At 37.3% G+C, this 18,291-nt stretch overlaps 1 protein-coding gene across 1 annotated transcript in view; it reads right to left on the reverse strand.

Moving 5' to 3' along the window:
- Window positions 1-18,291, reverse strand: part of LOC126101173 (uncharacterized) — a 378,608-nt gene that overhangs the window by 114,992 nt on the left and 245,325 nt on the right. The window contains exons 12-17 of the mRNA XM_049911872.1: window positions 13,585-13,787; window positions 4,818-4,917; window positions 4,399-4,584; window positions 3,900-4,048; window positions 2,165-2,269; window positions 402-537 (exon numbers count right to left, since the gene is read on the reverse strand). Coding sequence (XP_049767829.1) covers window positions 402-537; window positions 2,165-2,269; window positions 3,900-4,048; window positions 4,399-4,584; window positions 4,818-4,917; window positions 13,585-13,787 — 879 coding nt within the window. The remainder of the gene's footprint in view (window positions 1-401; window positions 538-2,164; window positions 2,270-3,899; window positions 4,049-4,398; window positions 4,585-4,817; window positions 4,918-13,584; window positions 13,788-18,291) is intronic.

Raw genomic sequence — 18,291 nt, forward strand, 5'->3', positions numbered from 1 at the left:
GCCTCATTTGGTTGACAGTAATTCTGACCTCATTCTCAACATGGCAACAAGTAACTACAGTAACTTAAAACTTCAAGAGCCAGTCAGATCATGATTAAGGTTGCTGGCAGCCGAGTTCAAAAAGGGTACCCACAAGATTGTCCGCTGCTACAATAAATGGTATAATTTCTCCATATTGCTGCTTTAGTGAATATATTCTACTAACTCTTAACTTTTTTCACAATATAGCTAATAAGAAAATGTTAGTTATCTGCAAATTGTACTAACAGTTAAAGAAAGTCAATTCAATACTAATTAACATTTTAATAATAATAATAATAATAATAATAATAATAATAATAATAATAATAATAATAATAATTCAGTGTTGAGTATATTTAGGCACACTTTTAATTAATTACCTGATACAATATTTCATCGGTAAGATTAGCATCCAGAACACCCTCATTCCTAAGAGAGCGTGCCATTTCAAACACGAGGTAAGGACATATTGCATCTGCTCCATAACCCAGCAGTACACACATATGATGAACCTCTCTGGCAGAATCAGAAACAAGAATATCACTCAGTGTATATTGTCACTATTATTATGGTAATGGCATGTAATTTTGTGTATCGTGTAACAATGGAAATTCCTGCATGCAATAATATGTAAAATAAAGGAAAGGCTACCATTCGCCTATAACTGGTCAATGTGTGATGAATAGAAACACACAAAAGGAAACAGTATTTGCACTAGCTTTTGAGCTCTTTCTTTTTCTCCACCAGAAGTACACACATTCACACTCAAATGTACACATCTGTGGCTGTGGGAGTGTATTTTTGGGTGCCTATGAATGTGTGTACTTTTGCTGGAGAAATAGCAGAAGCTTGAAAGTTATTGTAAATACTGTTTTCCTTTGTTGTTTCTATATACAACACTATATACAACATATCAGTCAGCCATTGGTGAGTGGTTGCATTTCCTTTCTTTATGCGTAATATATAAGAATTTTGGAACATCACACAAATTTACTATGACAGCTAAGAATTAGTTCTGATTAATTCTTTAGCAAATTATAGGTATACTTAGACTCATGTTATACCAAATAAAAACACTATAAATGCTATCATCAGTCATTCCAAATTTATAGCTTTCTCTATAGCAAAATGTTCGCTGTATGTTTCGATTTAAACAACCAAAGTCTGGGTAGATGTCCAACAAAACCCCGGCATTCATGTCGTCTGTCCACATGCAATTTTTTTGTGTCTAATGAGGAAACATTTGCCTCTTAACCACTCATATTTACAAAAGGGCAAGAACTGAAGGACATAAGTAAAATGATTTGTAAAGAATTTTGTGCAGAACTATTAAAATGTCTGTAAGTAGACATAGGGTTGAAGAGGACAATCTTCAATGACAAATCAACTTTGTACTACAGGAAGTGGTAAAGTGCCTTGAATGCGAGCAAAGTTCATTATACTTTCTGTCATCTAGAGAGGTCACTCAAAAGGCTAGTATACTCCATTTGCTGGAAAATTCAGAGATTACTCAGCTTGCCAAGTATAGTCAAGAATACAATATATACATCAAACAAAATTATACAAAACCTCACGGAGGCCTAATATCTCTTTAGTGAGCAGTTCCATGTCAACAGTGAGATTAGGTCAACTGTGTTGCTACTTTGTTTGCAATTCAAATTATGCCAACCGTGCTTTAACCACTTTGGAAAGAAATCTTAGCAAGGTAGGACTACACAGTATTACCAGTGGAAGTCACTCTGATCGTCAAAAAGCTATAAAGTAAAGAATGATACTGAATGAGCTCCATGAACTTATTAAATCACCACATATATTTGGTGCAAAAAGGCTTTACTTTGGAAGTGGTTATCTCCCTACTTTTAAAAAAAAAAGGACATTTGTAAACATTTTGACATTTATTCGGCACAGTACTGAAAAGGATTAACAATGCAACTCACGTGTTGCAGTTAAGCTATGTGTCTCACAAATGAAAAGAAAGGAACAACTGTAGAAACGTTCTTCCAATTCCTCACTGAGAATTCACAAAATAAAAACAGTTAAAGCCTTCCTCATTGCTGTTTCTAGGAAGTCCTGATTGCTGTTTCTCAAGAGTATCACAGTTGTCCCTTCACGTTCTATTAATATTAACTGCTTGTATTCATACCGGGCTTCTCCTGTCTCTAAAATCAGCCCTACTTTCATACGTTGACGCTCCTCAATCAGATGGTGATGAGTTGCACCCAGAGCAAGCAGCATGCTGACAGGAACTCTGAAAACATTACAATTGAAAACATTAACAAATACTGAATCTCCTTATTAGCCATTTGCTGTCTGTTACTTTTCTGAAGCACAGCATGACTTAATTTTGTTTAACGATTACATCACAGTATATAATTACTAATACTTGATTCACTGACAAGAAATGTTTATTCCATGAAACCAGTCATACTATCTTGACCATTTGTCTTGTACAGGAAAATTTTCACTACTTGAGAACAACAACTGTAAATTTGCTCATTAAAGACCAAATATCTTTAACAAATGCTGTGGTGTCATTTTCTTAATAAATTGTTCTGTTCACATGCTGAATTTTTTAACCTGTTGTAACTATCACAAATTCATATAATCATGGAACCAAGACTGAATATGTGTAAAAATTTTAGTATTTTTAGCATTAAGATCATTGTGAACTCTCATATCTTGCATCATCTAGTAACATATAACACTTCTTACTTATCACTTAATTTAATCTGTAGTGTTATTTTTGCTCTCATCTCCGCTTAAGTTTTACCATCTTTCAGTACATATTTTATTTTGTACCCAGGCATATGCTTCTGCAAATAAACAAACATATATACCAGGGATTGGCATTAATAGATTTTCAAACACCTCAATCTGGTAATGCCTTATCAAATATTCACACAGAAGACTTGGTTCAGAATGGTTCATCAATCATAATTGTGTGAGTGCAAACGATCTTAATCATCATGTGTCCTCAGAAAAAAACCACCCCTTTCTCTTAATACAAGTCATGATTAATAACACAGGAATTGCAAAAACCTCCTGTTTTTATCTACTTGTTTGGATTAAGCAATCCTATTTTGTACTGTTTGACATTTACTATGTTCTAGAAGTTCATTGGCTGTCTACATTAAAATGTTAATGAAATGAGTAATCAGTACATGAACTGAAAAACCATGAGGTGTGTCTAGAATGATGTAACAGTTTGAACAAAAAGTCAAGTGAGGTCAACTTTACATTAGAATGTTAATTATCACCATCAGAGATAAAACACATTTTTAACATTCTGGCCCCTAACAGGTGCAGTCCATCTTTGCACAATAATAAAAGTCAATGCAATATTTGAACAGTAAAAAAATAGTCATATGGCATGATCGGCTGGGAATTGCTCAAGAGGTGCAAGTCATCAAATGGATGCCACTTCGATGACTTGCATGCCCTTAAAACCTACCCCAGTAACTCTACCAGGGAAGGAGAACCTACAGGTTACAGTGGAATCTGAATTGTGTGTTTTTCCTGGCTTATCTTCAGACCACACAAATGTGAAGGCTAGGATAATGGCAGACTGAAAAATTTCAAGGTCTGACCACCATTCGATCCCATGACCTCCCAGTTTCCAGGCATGCACTTTATCACTAGACCGCCAAAACTGACATTTAAACAACAGATGCATTGTTATAGTTTTTGATAAGAACAGGTGACCTAAATTCAGTTATTTTCATGTCATACTTGAAAATGAGCGCTAAAACCTTATTGCACAACTTTCAAAATATACAACATATAGAGTACTTTTTCCCCGATCATACTCTAATATATTCTAGAATATTGAAGGTGGTTCCACAATGTTAATCTCTACAAATATGTTAGTCAGTAATTACCTTTCTGGTCCAGCACGTCGGTCTGACAGAACAATCAGTTGGCACTTGCTCTGTGCAGCCTGGCACGCTTCATTACAGATGCGATCAAGTGCTTTTGACAACCCACCAGGACCATCTGATCGATCAAATGTGATGTCAATTACCTTTGTCTGTAAGAAAAATGAATTGCTCATTGATCATACAAATCCCATTAATTGTATTGCTGTACAACTGCATACATGTTGTTAAGCAATTAACTACACTGGAACCATAAAATAATGACAGCCCTAGCCTCAAACCACAATTTAGCAAAAACATTATCAATTTCTCCACTCATTTCCTTTAGCTTTGCCTTACACAAAAAATTGCTCAAAGAACAACAAATGGTTAGAATAATGAAAAATAGGTAAGGAGCAATAAATATAAGCTTGTCCTCTATACATGTGGAAACATCTGAGAAATTAATGAAAGTGTAACAGCTTACATCAAGAAATATAATAATTTAATAAATATTTGTTACCTTCCACCCACGGTGAGTTGTTGCCTTGATAACTTCTAAATCACTAAGTGATAATATAGGACGTTTCAAGAAGAGCCTGTGGCACTGTTTCTCACTGGGTTGGAGCAAATTTGCCTCAGGACCAATGGGGCACATCAGTGACATAACTATTTTCTCTCTGAATGGATCAATTGGTGGGTTCGTCACCTGGAACAAAACCATTTAAAATATGGTAATGAAAAATCCTTGGTGAAATATGACTAATTTAAGGACTAAAGTTATGACCTCACCAAATAATTGTCGACAGACACATAAACAAGACTGGGAATGCGTGTTCACACAGATATTTGGCATACGATTTTATTGATTGTAGGTAAATACTATAGCAACAAGTACAAAACGTACTTAGTTTAAAGGAAGTTTTTAAACACAAACAGTACCTGAGCAAAAAGTTGTTTAAAGTAATCGTACAGCAATGGCTGGAACTGTGAAAGGCAAGCAAGTGGTGCATCATTTCCCATAGAACCAAGTGCCTCCTTCCTGGACAAACAAAATAAGAACAACATTAGCACGTTGGAAAGGGAAGACGGGAGAAATGGAAAGCTACCAATAAACTCCCTGTAGTATCAGTTAATATTAGTCTTTACAAGTTAGTTTGCTTACACAACAAGGTCCAAATGCTTCTATTTGGCATTTTCTTGAACTTATCTTTAATTACCTTTTGTTTTTACAATGTTGAAACACTTGGGAGAAATTTCTCACATTGAATGGTGAACACAGGACTGACACCATCAGCAAATTTAAATGTTGGCGTTTGATTTATTGAAGTAATTATTAAAACTTTATGACCCCCCTTTTAATTTTTGCAGTTACTTTGAATTCTAAAGGGCACATGCAAAGTACATCATTTTCTATTAATAATATCATTATGGATGCCACCTTTTTCAATGTAATGGTCTAAAGTGTCATGGTCATATGATTAAATCCAGCAATCCATGAGTTAGGAAATAAAGATAGAAAATGTAGACAAGAAATACAGTATTTTATTTCATTAATAATGTTGAGTTAATACTGAAAATTAAAAATATGAAATAAATGAAGTCAGAAGAACTCAGAAAATCATGTCATTTATTAACAAAAATAACTAGCAAAAAATTATTCCAATTTGATGGCATTTGCAACGCATCGCTTATGAAACTTCACATCTGATCAATGTTAACTGATGTGGCAGTGTCTTCGTGTCTATTTTTTATGCTGAATGGTTCAGTAAAGCTGAGTAAATGTATTTTTAAGCCCATATTTTCTGGACTGCTTGTGTAGAGCGTAACCCAAACCCAGCATTTACCTATGGTGGACATGTGAAAAAGAACTGAGCCAAGACAGTCCACGTCTTCAAAGTTTGACACATTACTGTGCAGGGTTCCCCCGTACAGCAGAATTTGTAAATCTGCTTGTTGTGTTGTGAAGCACCTCATGGAGATGATGACGGTGTCAACATCTGGTGAAGGCACATTTCTGACCTTTAAATGTCATACTACTTCCCCCTCCCTTCTACTGCAGAAAAAGGTGTCTTCTCTTTCCAAGTTATTTGTTTGGGTCCATAGATGAAGGCAGTGGGTCATTTCACATCAAGGGGCCTAAATTTAAACAAGGTCTCTTTGTGAATGTCTCCAATTTTGATGAAGTTTTCACAGGATATACATATAAGTCTTACATGAAACTGTATCAAATTACAAATCACTAAGCCATATGGTGAGGCAACTAACCATGTTTCTGTAGAAGCTAGTTCTTCCATATCGCAACTGATATGAATAAATCACCAATTTTGCTTTAATGCCGCTCATGATCAAAGGTGACATCCAGGCTAAAACTTTGTGATTCTGTTCAACTCTTTAGGTACAGAAGCCTAGCTGTTGAACATGTGCCCTGTGTACTGCAGATTTATCATAATTGCTGTAAAAGTAGCTCATAAATATTGCCATGAAAAATGTGGTTCATATTTTGGCAACTTGTACCATATGATAGAATGACTTTCTGATGCAGATTTTTTCCCTCATTTGCAGCCATTCAGCATGTCATAAGGCTGTACAAGGGGTGTCTCGATTACTCAAGTAATTACAAAGCTATCCATGATTAAAACGAAAAAGTTTTTCTCCAGCTGGTAAACCTTAACACAGTCAGGAAGTCAATTGCAATAATTCATTCTGCAGCTGCAGAACATGACAATATTACAACACAGACAGTTTCCTTGTCCATCCATTACTGCCCATAATAGGTGATTTTTTAACCTTTCTTTGACCTCCAACATCTTTCCAATGGCCTGGAAAAGGACTCAAAGCCTCTACTCAAAAAGTAATCTCCCAAAGAACCTTGTGATTACAGGCTCATTTGCATTCTTCCAGCATTATCTACGGCTTTATACTACATAGTTCACAATCGGCTTTAGAATACATAGTTTACAATCATCATACCAATTACTTAACATCTAATCATCTTTTGGATGAATATCAATCCAGTTTCCAGAAATATTACAGTATGACAACTGTTTTTATGAAAGTGTCCGATGAATGGAAATAAGTTACGGACAAGCTATCACATGCTTTCTGGACTTCTAAACTCAAAAGTTAAACCTTTTCTTCAAGTGCTGCACAATGGTTCCACTCATATCTTATATACCACCAATAATGTGTAATGATTAGAACAAAGAGGTCATAATGGAATAATGCTGCATCATGGGTCCCGCATGGCTCAGTACAGGGTTCATTACTTTTCTCATTATATGTTAATGATGTGTCAACTATTATCTCTCATTAAAAAATCATTTACATGCTGACAGACTTAAGTTATACCCAAGTGCAAGTCCAACAAATCTGTGCACAGCTATCAGAACATAAAGGCAGGCTGACTTGCTGTATAAGAATGGATGCACAACATGGGTTTCAAACGTAACCCACATAAAATGCAATCTATCTTATCTTAGTCACTGACAGGAGATTTATTACTCCTCAGTTCACAGAATCTCTTCCACCTTTAATCCTTAACATTACAGAGATCACCTTTCCCTTCTGAAAAGAATTTGAGGATGATTCTGAACCATCACCTAGACTGTATTGAACACACAATTGCAGTCTGTAAGAAGGTGTCGGCACCACTTCATTCACTACAGAAATATAAAAATGTATTTTTTCTTGAACTTAAAAAGAAAACTCTTAGAGTAGTTGTACTGCTCATCCCTGACTATAGTGGTCCTATTCTCCAAAGTTCTTTAGTACAGGACCCCCCATCAGTTGCAACTGGCAATGGCTTGGATGCAATAGATTTATGATGTCTACTATTTCGACCATATGACTCCCACCTATGAACAATTATCATGGCTATGTGCCAAGAAGCAGAGAGATTATCATACCCTGTGTTTGCTGTATCTTCTTCTCAATCATTGCAGTCCTTACTATTTATCTTCAACCCTTAAGACTGCCATTTGAACACCCTAGCAGAAATATTCATTCTCAACAATGTAAAATACTCTGTGTCACTACACAACATTGCCATGTCCTCTAAATCATTTTCTGTACCAGGAATCTGACTTTGGAACAATCTTCCCCAAAATATTAGAGAACTTAAAACCTTATGAAAATTACGGGTGGAGGGAGGGGAAAGGAAAGGAGATGGGAGGGAAAGAACTACTGATATCAATGCATCAGGAATTTATATGGGATCAGCAGTGGTTAGTGAAAATGTGTGCCAGACTGGGACTCAAACCCAGGATCTTCTGTTTACTAGGCAGTCGCATTGTCAACAGAGTTCCCTACTGAAATTCTGTGCTTTCCAAATAGCCACTGTCAATTTAATTCCAATCCTCTCCTCTTTCATTGTCTCTTCCATTTTTTCTAATATTAAATGAGGCTTCAAAAGTTCTGAACTACTCAATGTCATTCTCAAGGGGCTCAGCAAAGGTTCAAAATCATGAAATGTTCAATTTTTACCTTTTTGTATTTTAAAAATCTATGGACATCCCCTTTTAATTGATATATAATTTATTCAGTTCAGAAAACTACAATTATTTTTAAAATATTTTTGAAATACGTTCTTCATTGGCATGGCTCACTGTGGCACTTTTCAACTGGTGTCAAATGGCTTACTCATGAATTTACATGCTGTTCATGTATATTTTAGTGATGTGAGAGAAAACAAGTGTTACAAATTAAGTGTTGTAACCTGTGATAGCTCGGTATAAATTGTTTACTCAATTGTTGGGTGTTTCATGTTTATTTACGTTTTGTAATACTGAAAATATTCGTAATGAATTCTATTCATTGAAGCCTCTGTTTTATTGAAGGATAATCATGAGTAAATGTAAAGTGACTAGAAATCCTCTGAAGCCTTTTAAGAAAAGGAGAAATGTCGGAAAGCCAAAGGTAGATGTTACTACAGTGAACAATAAAGACAATAACCAACTGTGTGAAATTAACCTTGCTTGTACTCCTACCCATTGTAATGAGAAAAAGTACTTCGCAGAGGTAGCTTGGTTCAGTTAGTGAAAAGTACAAGTGTTTTATGGGAGAATGGGGTGCAAATAAAATATCTGATGTGTCAGTTCTCAACGAAATCTTTGCAAACTGTGTGAGATGCATTCAGTGTAGTGAAATTGGTAACGAATACTCTATGAAAAATCACGTAGGACCGGCCAGTGAAACTGAACTGTAGTGTGGTAAGTGTTCATACATGTCCACCTTTTGGAAGAGTGTTGCAGTGCCTCCAGATGAAAAAAATAGCAGCAAAATCTATGAACACAACCTTAAGATATGTTTATGTCTTGCATAAGATTGGTAAGCATGCTACTGCAGGTGCAGTTATCTGTGGCATGATGAACCTTCCATATCACCCAACCAAGTTTATGGACTATAATAGATTTATAGGGTCAAAAATAAAAGACGTCTGTATAGAATCTATGAAGAAAGCTGTGGAAGAGGCAGTAACAGAAAATGGTGGTAAAAGAGACTTCACTGCAGCATTCGATAATACCCAACATAAATGGGGACATACATATCTTCGTTGTGTACTATCTGCCACCAGTATGTATACAGGGACGTTTTATATGTAGCAGTAATATCTAAATACTGTAGGTGTCCACAAGAAAATAAAGGTACACATGAAAATAATTGCACAGCTAACTATAGTGGCAGTGTTGGAGGAATGGAAGTGGCTTGTGTTGCTAGTACATTTCAACATTCTGTTGCATGTGATAAAGTGCAATATGTGAATTACCATGGTAGTGGCGATTCTGGAAGTTTCAAACATATTCACGGTGGTTCTGGAAGTTTCGAACATATTCAAGAACTGAAGCCCTGTGGTGATGATGATGATGATGATGATGATGATGATGATGATGATGACGTAGTGGAAACATTTTAGTGTATTGAACACATACAGAAACAAATGGGATCAAGACTTGTACAAACTTTACATATTCACATACTCCTTTACCTTTAACCCAAATGAATAGAGATTCATTTAGAGATATTTTTCTCTTATTACGAGTATACAAAGACAATGCAGAAGGCGACATATAAGCAGATTTACCAAAGTCTTTATTTGCAAGTTCTGCTATATGGTAGGTACAATAGGCAATAATGTCTCTATCAACGAAACTTTCAAGTTCAGGAACGTTAGGCACTCCCGTACCTCCACGTACAATGGCTACAGTGAGCCACCCATTACCATGACCAAAAGTATCATTAATGTCAATACTAAAATTAAGTCTACAACCACAGAACACACAAGGTCCATCGACAAGTGCAGTAGCAGCAACACTCTTAACTGGTATGCGGTTCTTCTTGTCTCCAGCAGTTGTGGCGAACTTGATGTTCTCGATCGTTTTATAAACTGCCTGTTTAGAAGGGCTAAGTCCAAGCTACTGCATATACTATATAAGTGAGCGAGAGCCGCGCAGAGGCTCATTCGCGCTGCTGCTGCTGCTGCTGCTGCTGCTGCACAGGCAACTGCATTGAACGCCGCCACGATGCCTTACAGGAGATTTCGTCGCCGTTCTAAACAGACAGTTTATAAAACCATCGAGAACATTGAGTTCACCACTACATCTGGAGACAAGAAGAACCGCATACCAGTTAAGTGTGTTGCTGCTGCTGCACTTGTCGACGGACCTTGTGTTTTCTGTGGTTGTAGACTTAATTTTAGTATTGACATTAATGACACTTTTGATCATGGTAATGGTTGGCTCACTGTAGCCATTGTACGCGGAGGTACGGGAGTGCCTAACGTTCCTGGACTTGAAAGTTTCGTTGATAGAGACATTATTGCCTATCGTACCTACCATATGGCAGAACTCGCAAATAAAGACTTTGGTAAATCTGCTTATATGTCGCCTTCTGCACTGTCTTTGTATACTCGTAATAAGAGAAAAATCTCTCTAAATGAGTCTGTATTCATTTGGGTTAAAGGTAAAGGAGTATGTGAATATGTAAAGTTTGTTGGTGACTGTACTTTGTATTTTCACAACAAACAACTCAGTGATGGTAAAGGGTTGGATGGGAAGAGAAGGTTAACTGACAGTATAAATAAGAAAATACAGAACTACTATGGAATGGCTATTAGGCAAAACACACACAGTGTTGATGACATGAAGGAGGCTGTTTGGGCTCTTTTTTTTTCATACTTTTTCATACAATCAAAATCCCCATCACTACTTGTGTCCCAAAGGAGATAACAGTTCATAAAAGTACACAAGGGCTTGCCAACTGATGACGTGTACACTCAAACATAGTCAGTCTGATGTGGTAAAGGATGTATAAAACCTATTTCCTAAAAGTACACAAGGGCTTGCCAACTGATGACGTGTACACTCAAACATAGTCAGTCTGATGTGGTAAAGGATGTATAAAACCTATTTCCAGAGACTTAGCAACACCTGAACTGTCGATGTGTGTTCATGGAAAAACTCAAAAACCCAATGAAAGTATAAATAGTGTTACATGATCAAGAATCCCCAAGCCTTTGTTTATTGAAATACAAACACTTCACTTTGGTGTGTATGATGATGTTGCTACTTTCAGTGATCGCAATGTTGTAAAGTGCAAAGTATTTCGAAACATTGGAATGAAGATAGGCTTCAACATGTACGAATGATGCTTGCTTTAGACAAGGAACGTCTTCAGGCTGCTGACAGGGCTGCAAATAGCCTAGAAATACAAGTCAGAGTAAACAGGTGGAGAACAAACAGAAAGCTGGAGGAGTAGCTTACAGAAAATAAAGATATTCCATCCTGTGGACCTGGAATGCACTAAAAAGGTAATTCAAACTAGAGTGTAGTTTCAGATCTCTGAGACTGCAGACGTGTGTGTGTGTGTGTGTGTGTGTGTGTGTGTGTGTGTGTGTGTGTGTGTGTGTACTGCTGAGAAAGGCCTCAATGGCCAAAAGTTATGATTGTGTGAATCTTTTAATTGTGCATATCGTGACTCAGCATCTCTGCTATATGGTGAGAAGCAACTTTCCTTTTCTGGTTTTGTTACATTCCATCCTGGATTTTCCATTGTTTAGTTCAAACCTTGTCACTTTATTCCCAAAAGTTTTAATTTTTCACACAAATTACATGGTCTCAAAGGATTACCAAATTTATTTGCTTCGAATTTTCAGAAAATGTTACACAGTCCCTTCTGCATAGCTTAACACAGCCTTTTTCCAAAAACCTGTATATTGTTGAATTTATAATTAAAAAATAGCACCAAAAGTAGTGAATTTTCATTACAATAGAAAAAATTAATCTCTGAATTCAAATTTTTAAAATTCCATTGTTAATTTGTAGCCAATAATCCAATAAACAACGTGTAAAAATTTCAAATTCCTAGCTAAAATACTTTCTGACAAAACACGTAATTTATAAGCGTACTTTAAAATTGGGAAAACAGGGCTTTCTATAGCCCCTTAACACCACCATTTAAGAGTGGAAAATCCAGGATGGAATGTAACAGTGCAAAACACACACACACACACACACACACACACACACACACACACACACACACACACACACACAGACAGACAAACCACCACATAGATAATGAAGAAGTTTAAAAACATGTTTTGTTTCCTATTACGAATGTGGACATGAATATGCACATTTGAAAATGATGTAAAAAGTGCTATGTGTCTGTGCTTTTCTCAAAATAAAAATGAATTGCCTAGCCTTTGACTTTTAGAAATGTTTGTCTGTTCATTTAGATTGTTTCTGTGCTGTTTTGGATTTCAGCACGACTCTTTCCACTATCCACGAAAATCCAATTTTTTCAGGGGAAAATATTCATTATTTTTACATTTAACAGTTGAAAACAAAATCAAGCAGAAGTTAAATGAAACCACAGCTTAGTGGATGTTAGAGTCAACATTGTAATGTAGTGTAAATAAATAAGTAAGTACCTGATTAGCGATTCATTCTGTAATTTATCAGAATACTAGGGCTCAGGGATGTAAATTCCAGTTAACACTAACACTTACATTAAACATTTTTTAAGTTTTTTTCTTTTATGTAGGCAGTTTACAGTATTCTCTGCTCTCAGTAAAGTTACATACATAGCTACTATTATAAAAGCAACAGCTGAGTAGTGTAAGAGGAACCATGCTGACTTTCCTCTTAGCAATTAAGAAGGAATTCCGATACTTATCAGAGTGGAGTAAAATAGCACGAGCCATAATTTGTAGATTGAGAATCTCAGAAGTAGTCTACAGAGGCTGTTTCTGCGCGTCATTTTGAAACTTGACTCATTTCAAATTCAGGTTCTTAGGACATTCTTGGAAGTTTCTTACACAAAACATGTTGTGTTTTAAGAATACTCCACAAGGTTCCAATAAAACAAAATCAATCAAGCAACAGATCTCAGACTAACAGACATAAACTGGAACGGTTCCTTGTAGAAAACCATTTTCATTTGGTACAGGAGTTGCTCACAACAGTTATGAAGCTTTCAGTGTAACACAATTCGTAATTATACAGTCAAGTCCTACAACCCTACAATAACCAGTGCAGAATTACATGTGCATCTAGCCTAGATTATACAGAATTACTACTTTTCTTTTATGAAGTCAGTATAACAAATTATTCAATACTATACAGCTCCTGCCTGGGTAGTCACACAAAAAACTGAATGATAAATAAAGTGAATAAATAAACAAACAACAGTAAAAGTTGTGACTTACTTAGTCTTAATCATTGGCACTAGCAGCATATTAACTGTTTCAATAGTGTATCCAAAAACACCAAGACGTGTGTCTCCTCCCCACATGTGTGCCAACATGTCTTCTGAAATGCCGCTGACACTCGCAACCATCTCACTATCGCCAACACCGTTTGTGATTGATAATGGACCATGGTGTGCTGCTCGTAGATCTTCCATATGTATCTGTTAACAATGAACATTATGTGAGAAATACTAACAAATAAAATGTGACAGTAGAGTAGCTACCAAAAGAGAGAAAATTCAATCCAGATAATCTCTCTCTCTCTCTCTCTCTCTCTCTCTCTCTCTCTCTCTCTCTCTCTCTCTCCCCCCGCCCCTTCCCCCTTCTCCTAATTTACACACACACACACAGATAAGCCAAAACATTATGACCACTGTCCACAGCAAGAGTGAGAGTAGACTGATGGATTTATGATTACTTAGTAGTAAGAGAAGTGGGTAAGAGTTGAGGAGAGATGAATAGGGAATCTTCATAGTAATAATATGGTGCACTAATAGGGAAGTCCACTGATATAAACAACTTTGCTACTGATGCAGACTGGTTGGGCAGTATTATACTGTGGGGGAGATTCACCTGGGCTTTCGTAGGATCTGTCGTAGTAATTGAAAGCATTATCACAGCTGTGGACTGTGTGAACAATCTTGCGCAACACCTGCATCCCCACTGGCTTTATGTCTTCTAGCATCTCCTAACACATTAATTGTCCATGTTAGAAGTCCAGAATAATGCTACCTTGGTCTGAGGAGCAGGACAGTGAAATCAAGTTAATGTCTTGACCACTAAATGTGCCTGATCTGAACCCAATGGAACACACCCAGGATTCTATTGGGCACCAGCCCTGTGTCCATAAACCAATGGCATAATTTATGGAAACTGACTCTTGAGAAGACACTTGGTATCACACATCTCTGGGAACCTATCAAGAACTTCTTGAACTCATGATACATGTGATCATGACCGCACTTCACCCCAAAGTTTGACCAACATGCTGTTTAGCATGTGGTCATAGTAATTAGCCTCAACTGTATGTATACACAGTTTTTCGAAATCATTAGACTAATTGTCAGTTTCACACTACTTTGTATCTACATGGTCAAGTCAGTGTGCGACAACTCACAGATGGCAGGTCACACCATTAGCAGTGGAGGGTATATAAAGCATGTCAGGGGGACACAGAAAACAGTGCAGTCTTTGTCGTAATGAGGAAATGGAGTGATTTATCTGATGTCCAGAAGGGCATGACCATTTGCTGTTGAGCCAAGCCTGGAAGCATTCTCAAAATGGCTAAGTTTGTGCCACCATGATAAATGTATACTGTGCCTGGAAAAAGTGGGCTATCCAAAACAAGTGCAGAGGCAACTGCAGTGTAACATGGGCCATAAATGACAGGGTGAACAACTGCTGCGGAGATGTCTATAGGCATGCAGACATGCAACTGTTGAACAGCTGACTGTCCATGTGAACCAAGAGGCTACAGAAAGTGTCTCCTCAACAGACACTCACTGAATGTTCCTACGTATAGGCCTCTGCAGCAGGTGCCTGGTTCATGCATCCATGATACTGCTGTTCATCGGTGATTAAATCTGGAATTTACACGCCAGTATCACAACTGGATATCCACTCAGTGGTGACAGGTGGCCTTTCCAGATAAATAATGTCTTTCACTTCATCAGTCACATGGCGTGTACAGTGTTAAACATCAAAGCAAACGCAAAAGCCAGAGGAGGCATCATTATGGTCTGGGAAATGTTACCATGGCAGTCCCTGTGTGATGTCGTCATTCTGGAAGGCACAGTGGTTCGACACAAATAAGCATCTATCACTGGGGACCATGTCCACCCCTACAAACAGTTTGTTTTTCCCCAGCACAGTGGCATCTACCAGCAAAACAACGCAATATGTCACGCAGATCTCAGTGTACGTGCGTGGTTCAGAAAACACCAGGGCGAGATTCCGTTACTCCACTGATCACAAGACTCTCCAGATTTAATATCAGTCAAGAACCTATAGGACCACCTTGATGGGGCTGTTTGTGTCATGGATCCTCAACCAAGAAAAAAACTAGCACAGCTGGTCACAGCACTGGAGTTTGTGTGGCTCTGCATTCATGTATGTACCTTCTAGAACCTCACTGTCACTCTTCCTGCATGTCTTGCAGTAGTCCGCATTGTAAAAGGTGGTTATTCCAACAAATGGTCCCATTAAAGTGTGCTGGACAGCACATACTGTCTTCAACAGACTTATATGTGCCCCTGTCTCTTATTTACATTATGCATTCTCCCTCTATTTCCGCCAGTACATGTTTTTCCTACCTCATCTCAGCCCGCAGAGTAACATATCCCCCACTTACCATTTTTGGTTTACTTTCTTTCCGCCTTTCGTAAGTTTGCATTTGCATTTGGATTTTTTTAACTTTGTGGCTATTCATGAAATTTCAATTTTGACTTCTTGTCCACTGTAATGGATGTATCCTTTCCTTTGGCTTATATCTTACCTGAGCAAATTTTCGGAGTTGCTGTCATGTACTTCCGATATTTTTACACTCTCCACTTTATTTTTCGTATTTCCAGTCATTCCCTTTTCTCTTCGTAAGCTATTTTAACATTGTTATTTCACTGTAGTTCCCGAATTCATTGTCCACAATGTAATTATGGCATCAAGGTAAAATTCTCACACAATTAAGCAAAACACTACTATCTATCTACATCTACAGCTATAATCTGCAAACCACCATGAGGTGCATGGCAGAGGGTACATCCCATTGCACCAGTCATTAGGGTTTCTTCCTGTTCCATTACCATACGGGCCATGGGAAGAATGGTTGTTTGAATGCCTCTGTGCATGCACTAATTATTCTAATCTTATCTTCACAATTCATATGTGAGCAATAAAAAGGGGGTGGTACTATATCACTAGAGTAATCTTTTAAGGCCGGTTCTTGAAACTTTGTTAATAGGTATTCTCAAGATAGTTTACATCTGTCTTCAAGAGTCTGCCAGCTCAATTCCTTCAGTATCTCTGCAACTCTCTCCCATGGCTTAAACATACCTTTGACCATTCGTGCTGCCCTTCTCTGTACTCATTCAATATTCCCTATTAGTCTTATCTGGTATGAGTTCCACACACTTGAGCAATATTCGAGGATGTGTCACACAAGTAATTTGTAAGCAATCTCTTTTGTAGACTGACTGCACTTCCCAAGTATTCTAGCAATAGGCTTAAGTCTACTATGTGCTTTACTCACGACTGAACCTATGTGATCATTCCATTCATATCCCTATAAAGTGTTACAACCAGGTATTTGTACAAGTTGGCCGATTCAAACAGTGACTCACTGATATTATAGTCACTGGATACTATGTTTTTTCATTTTGTGAATTGCAAAATTTTACATTTCTGGACATTTAAAGCAAGTTGCTAATGTTTGTATCACTTTGAAATCTTATCATGACCTGACTGAATATTTATGCAGCTTCTTTCAGACAGTAATTTATTATAGATAATGGTATCATCTGAAAAAAAAAAAAAAAAAAAGGTCTGAGGTCTCTATAAATATTGCCCAAACATAAACACTTCCTTGAGGCACACCCCAAGTTACTTCTACATCAGACAGTGACACTAAGGTAATTTATGCTCCCTACCAAAAAGTCCTCAATCCAGTCATGAATTTCACTTGCTACATCAATATGATCATACTTTTGACAATAAGTGTAGGTGCAGTACTGAGTCAAAAACTTTCTGGAAATGAAGAAATACTGCATCTACCTGGTTGCCTTGATCCAAGGCCTCCAGTATGTCATGTGAGAAATGTGCAATTTGGATTTCACATGATCAGTCTTTTCGAAACCCATGCTGGTCGGCACTGAGAAGGACATTCTGTTCACGACACCTCATTCCTCTTGAGCTCTCATTCTAAAACAAATCTATGTCAAGGATATTAGACACTAGTTTTGTGGATCACTTTTACTACCCTTTTTGTACACAATGCCATTTTCCAAGAACTGGGGATGGCTTTATGACCAAGAGATCTACAATAGATTATAGTTAGAAGAGGGGCTAATTCAGCCGCATATTCAGTGCAGAATCTGGCAGGAATTCTACTGGGGCCTGCAGCTTTGTTCAGTTTTAATGGTCTCGGCCATTTCTCAACACTACTGACACTAATACTTACTTCAATCATCTTTTCAGTGATATGAGGATTAAATTGGGACAACTCTCCTGGGTTTTCCTTTGCAAACAAACATTTGAAAATGGAGTTAAGCATTTCAGCTTTTGCTTTTTCTACCCTCAATTTCAGTTCGTGTCTCATTCACTAGGGACCCAACACTTATACTTTGCTACCACTAACAGCCTTTATATACCACTGAAATTTCTTCAGATTTTGTGAAATTCAATTTGATAATATTCTGCTACAATAGTCATTGAGGGCATCACGCAATGCTCTCTTGACAGGAAAACTTGTTTCATTTAGCATCGCTCTACCTATAGCACTATGCTCTGTGTTACACCTATTATGCAGTAACCTCCATTTTTTGGCAGTTTCCTTACAATGTCTGTATACGACAGAGGTTCGCTCCCATTATGCACTGTTCTACTGGGCAAATATCAATCCGGTGCATGATCAACTACTCTTTTAAACTTGAGCCCGAATTCCTCTACATGTTT

The sequence above is a fragment of the Schistocerca cancellata genome, chromosome 9, assembly GCF_023864275.1.
Source record: "Schistocerca cancellata isolate TAMUIC-IGC-003103 chromosome 9, iqSchCanc2.1, whole genome shotgun sequence".
In the NCBI taxonomy this organism is placed as follows: Eukaryota; Metazoa; Arthropoda; class Insecta; order Orthoptera; family Acrididae; genus Schistocerca; species Schistocerca cancellata.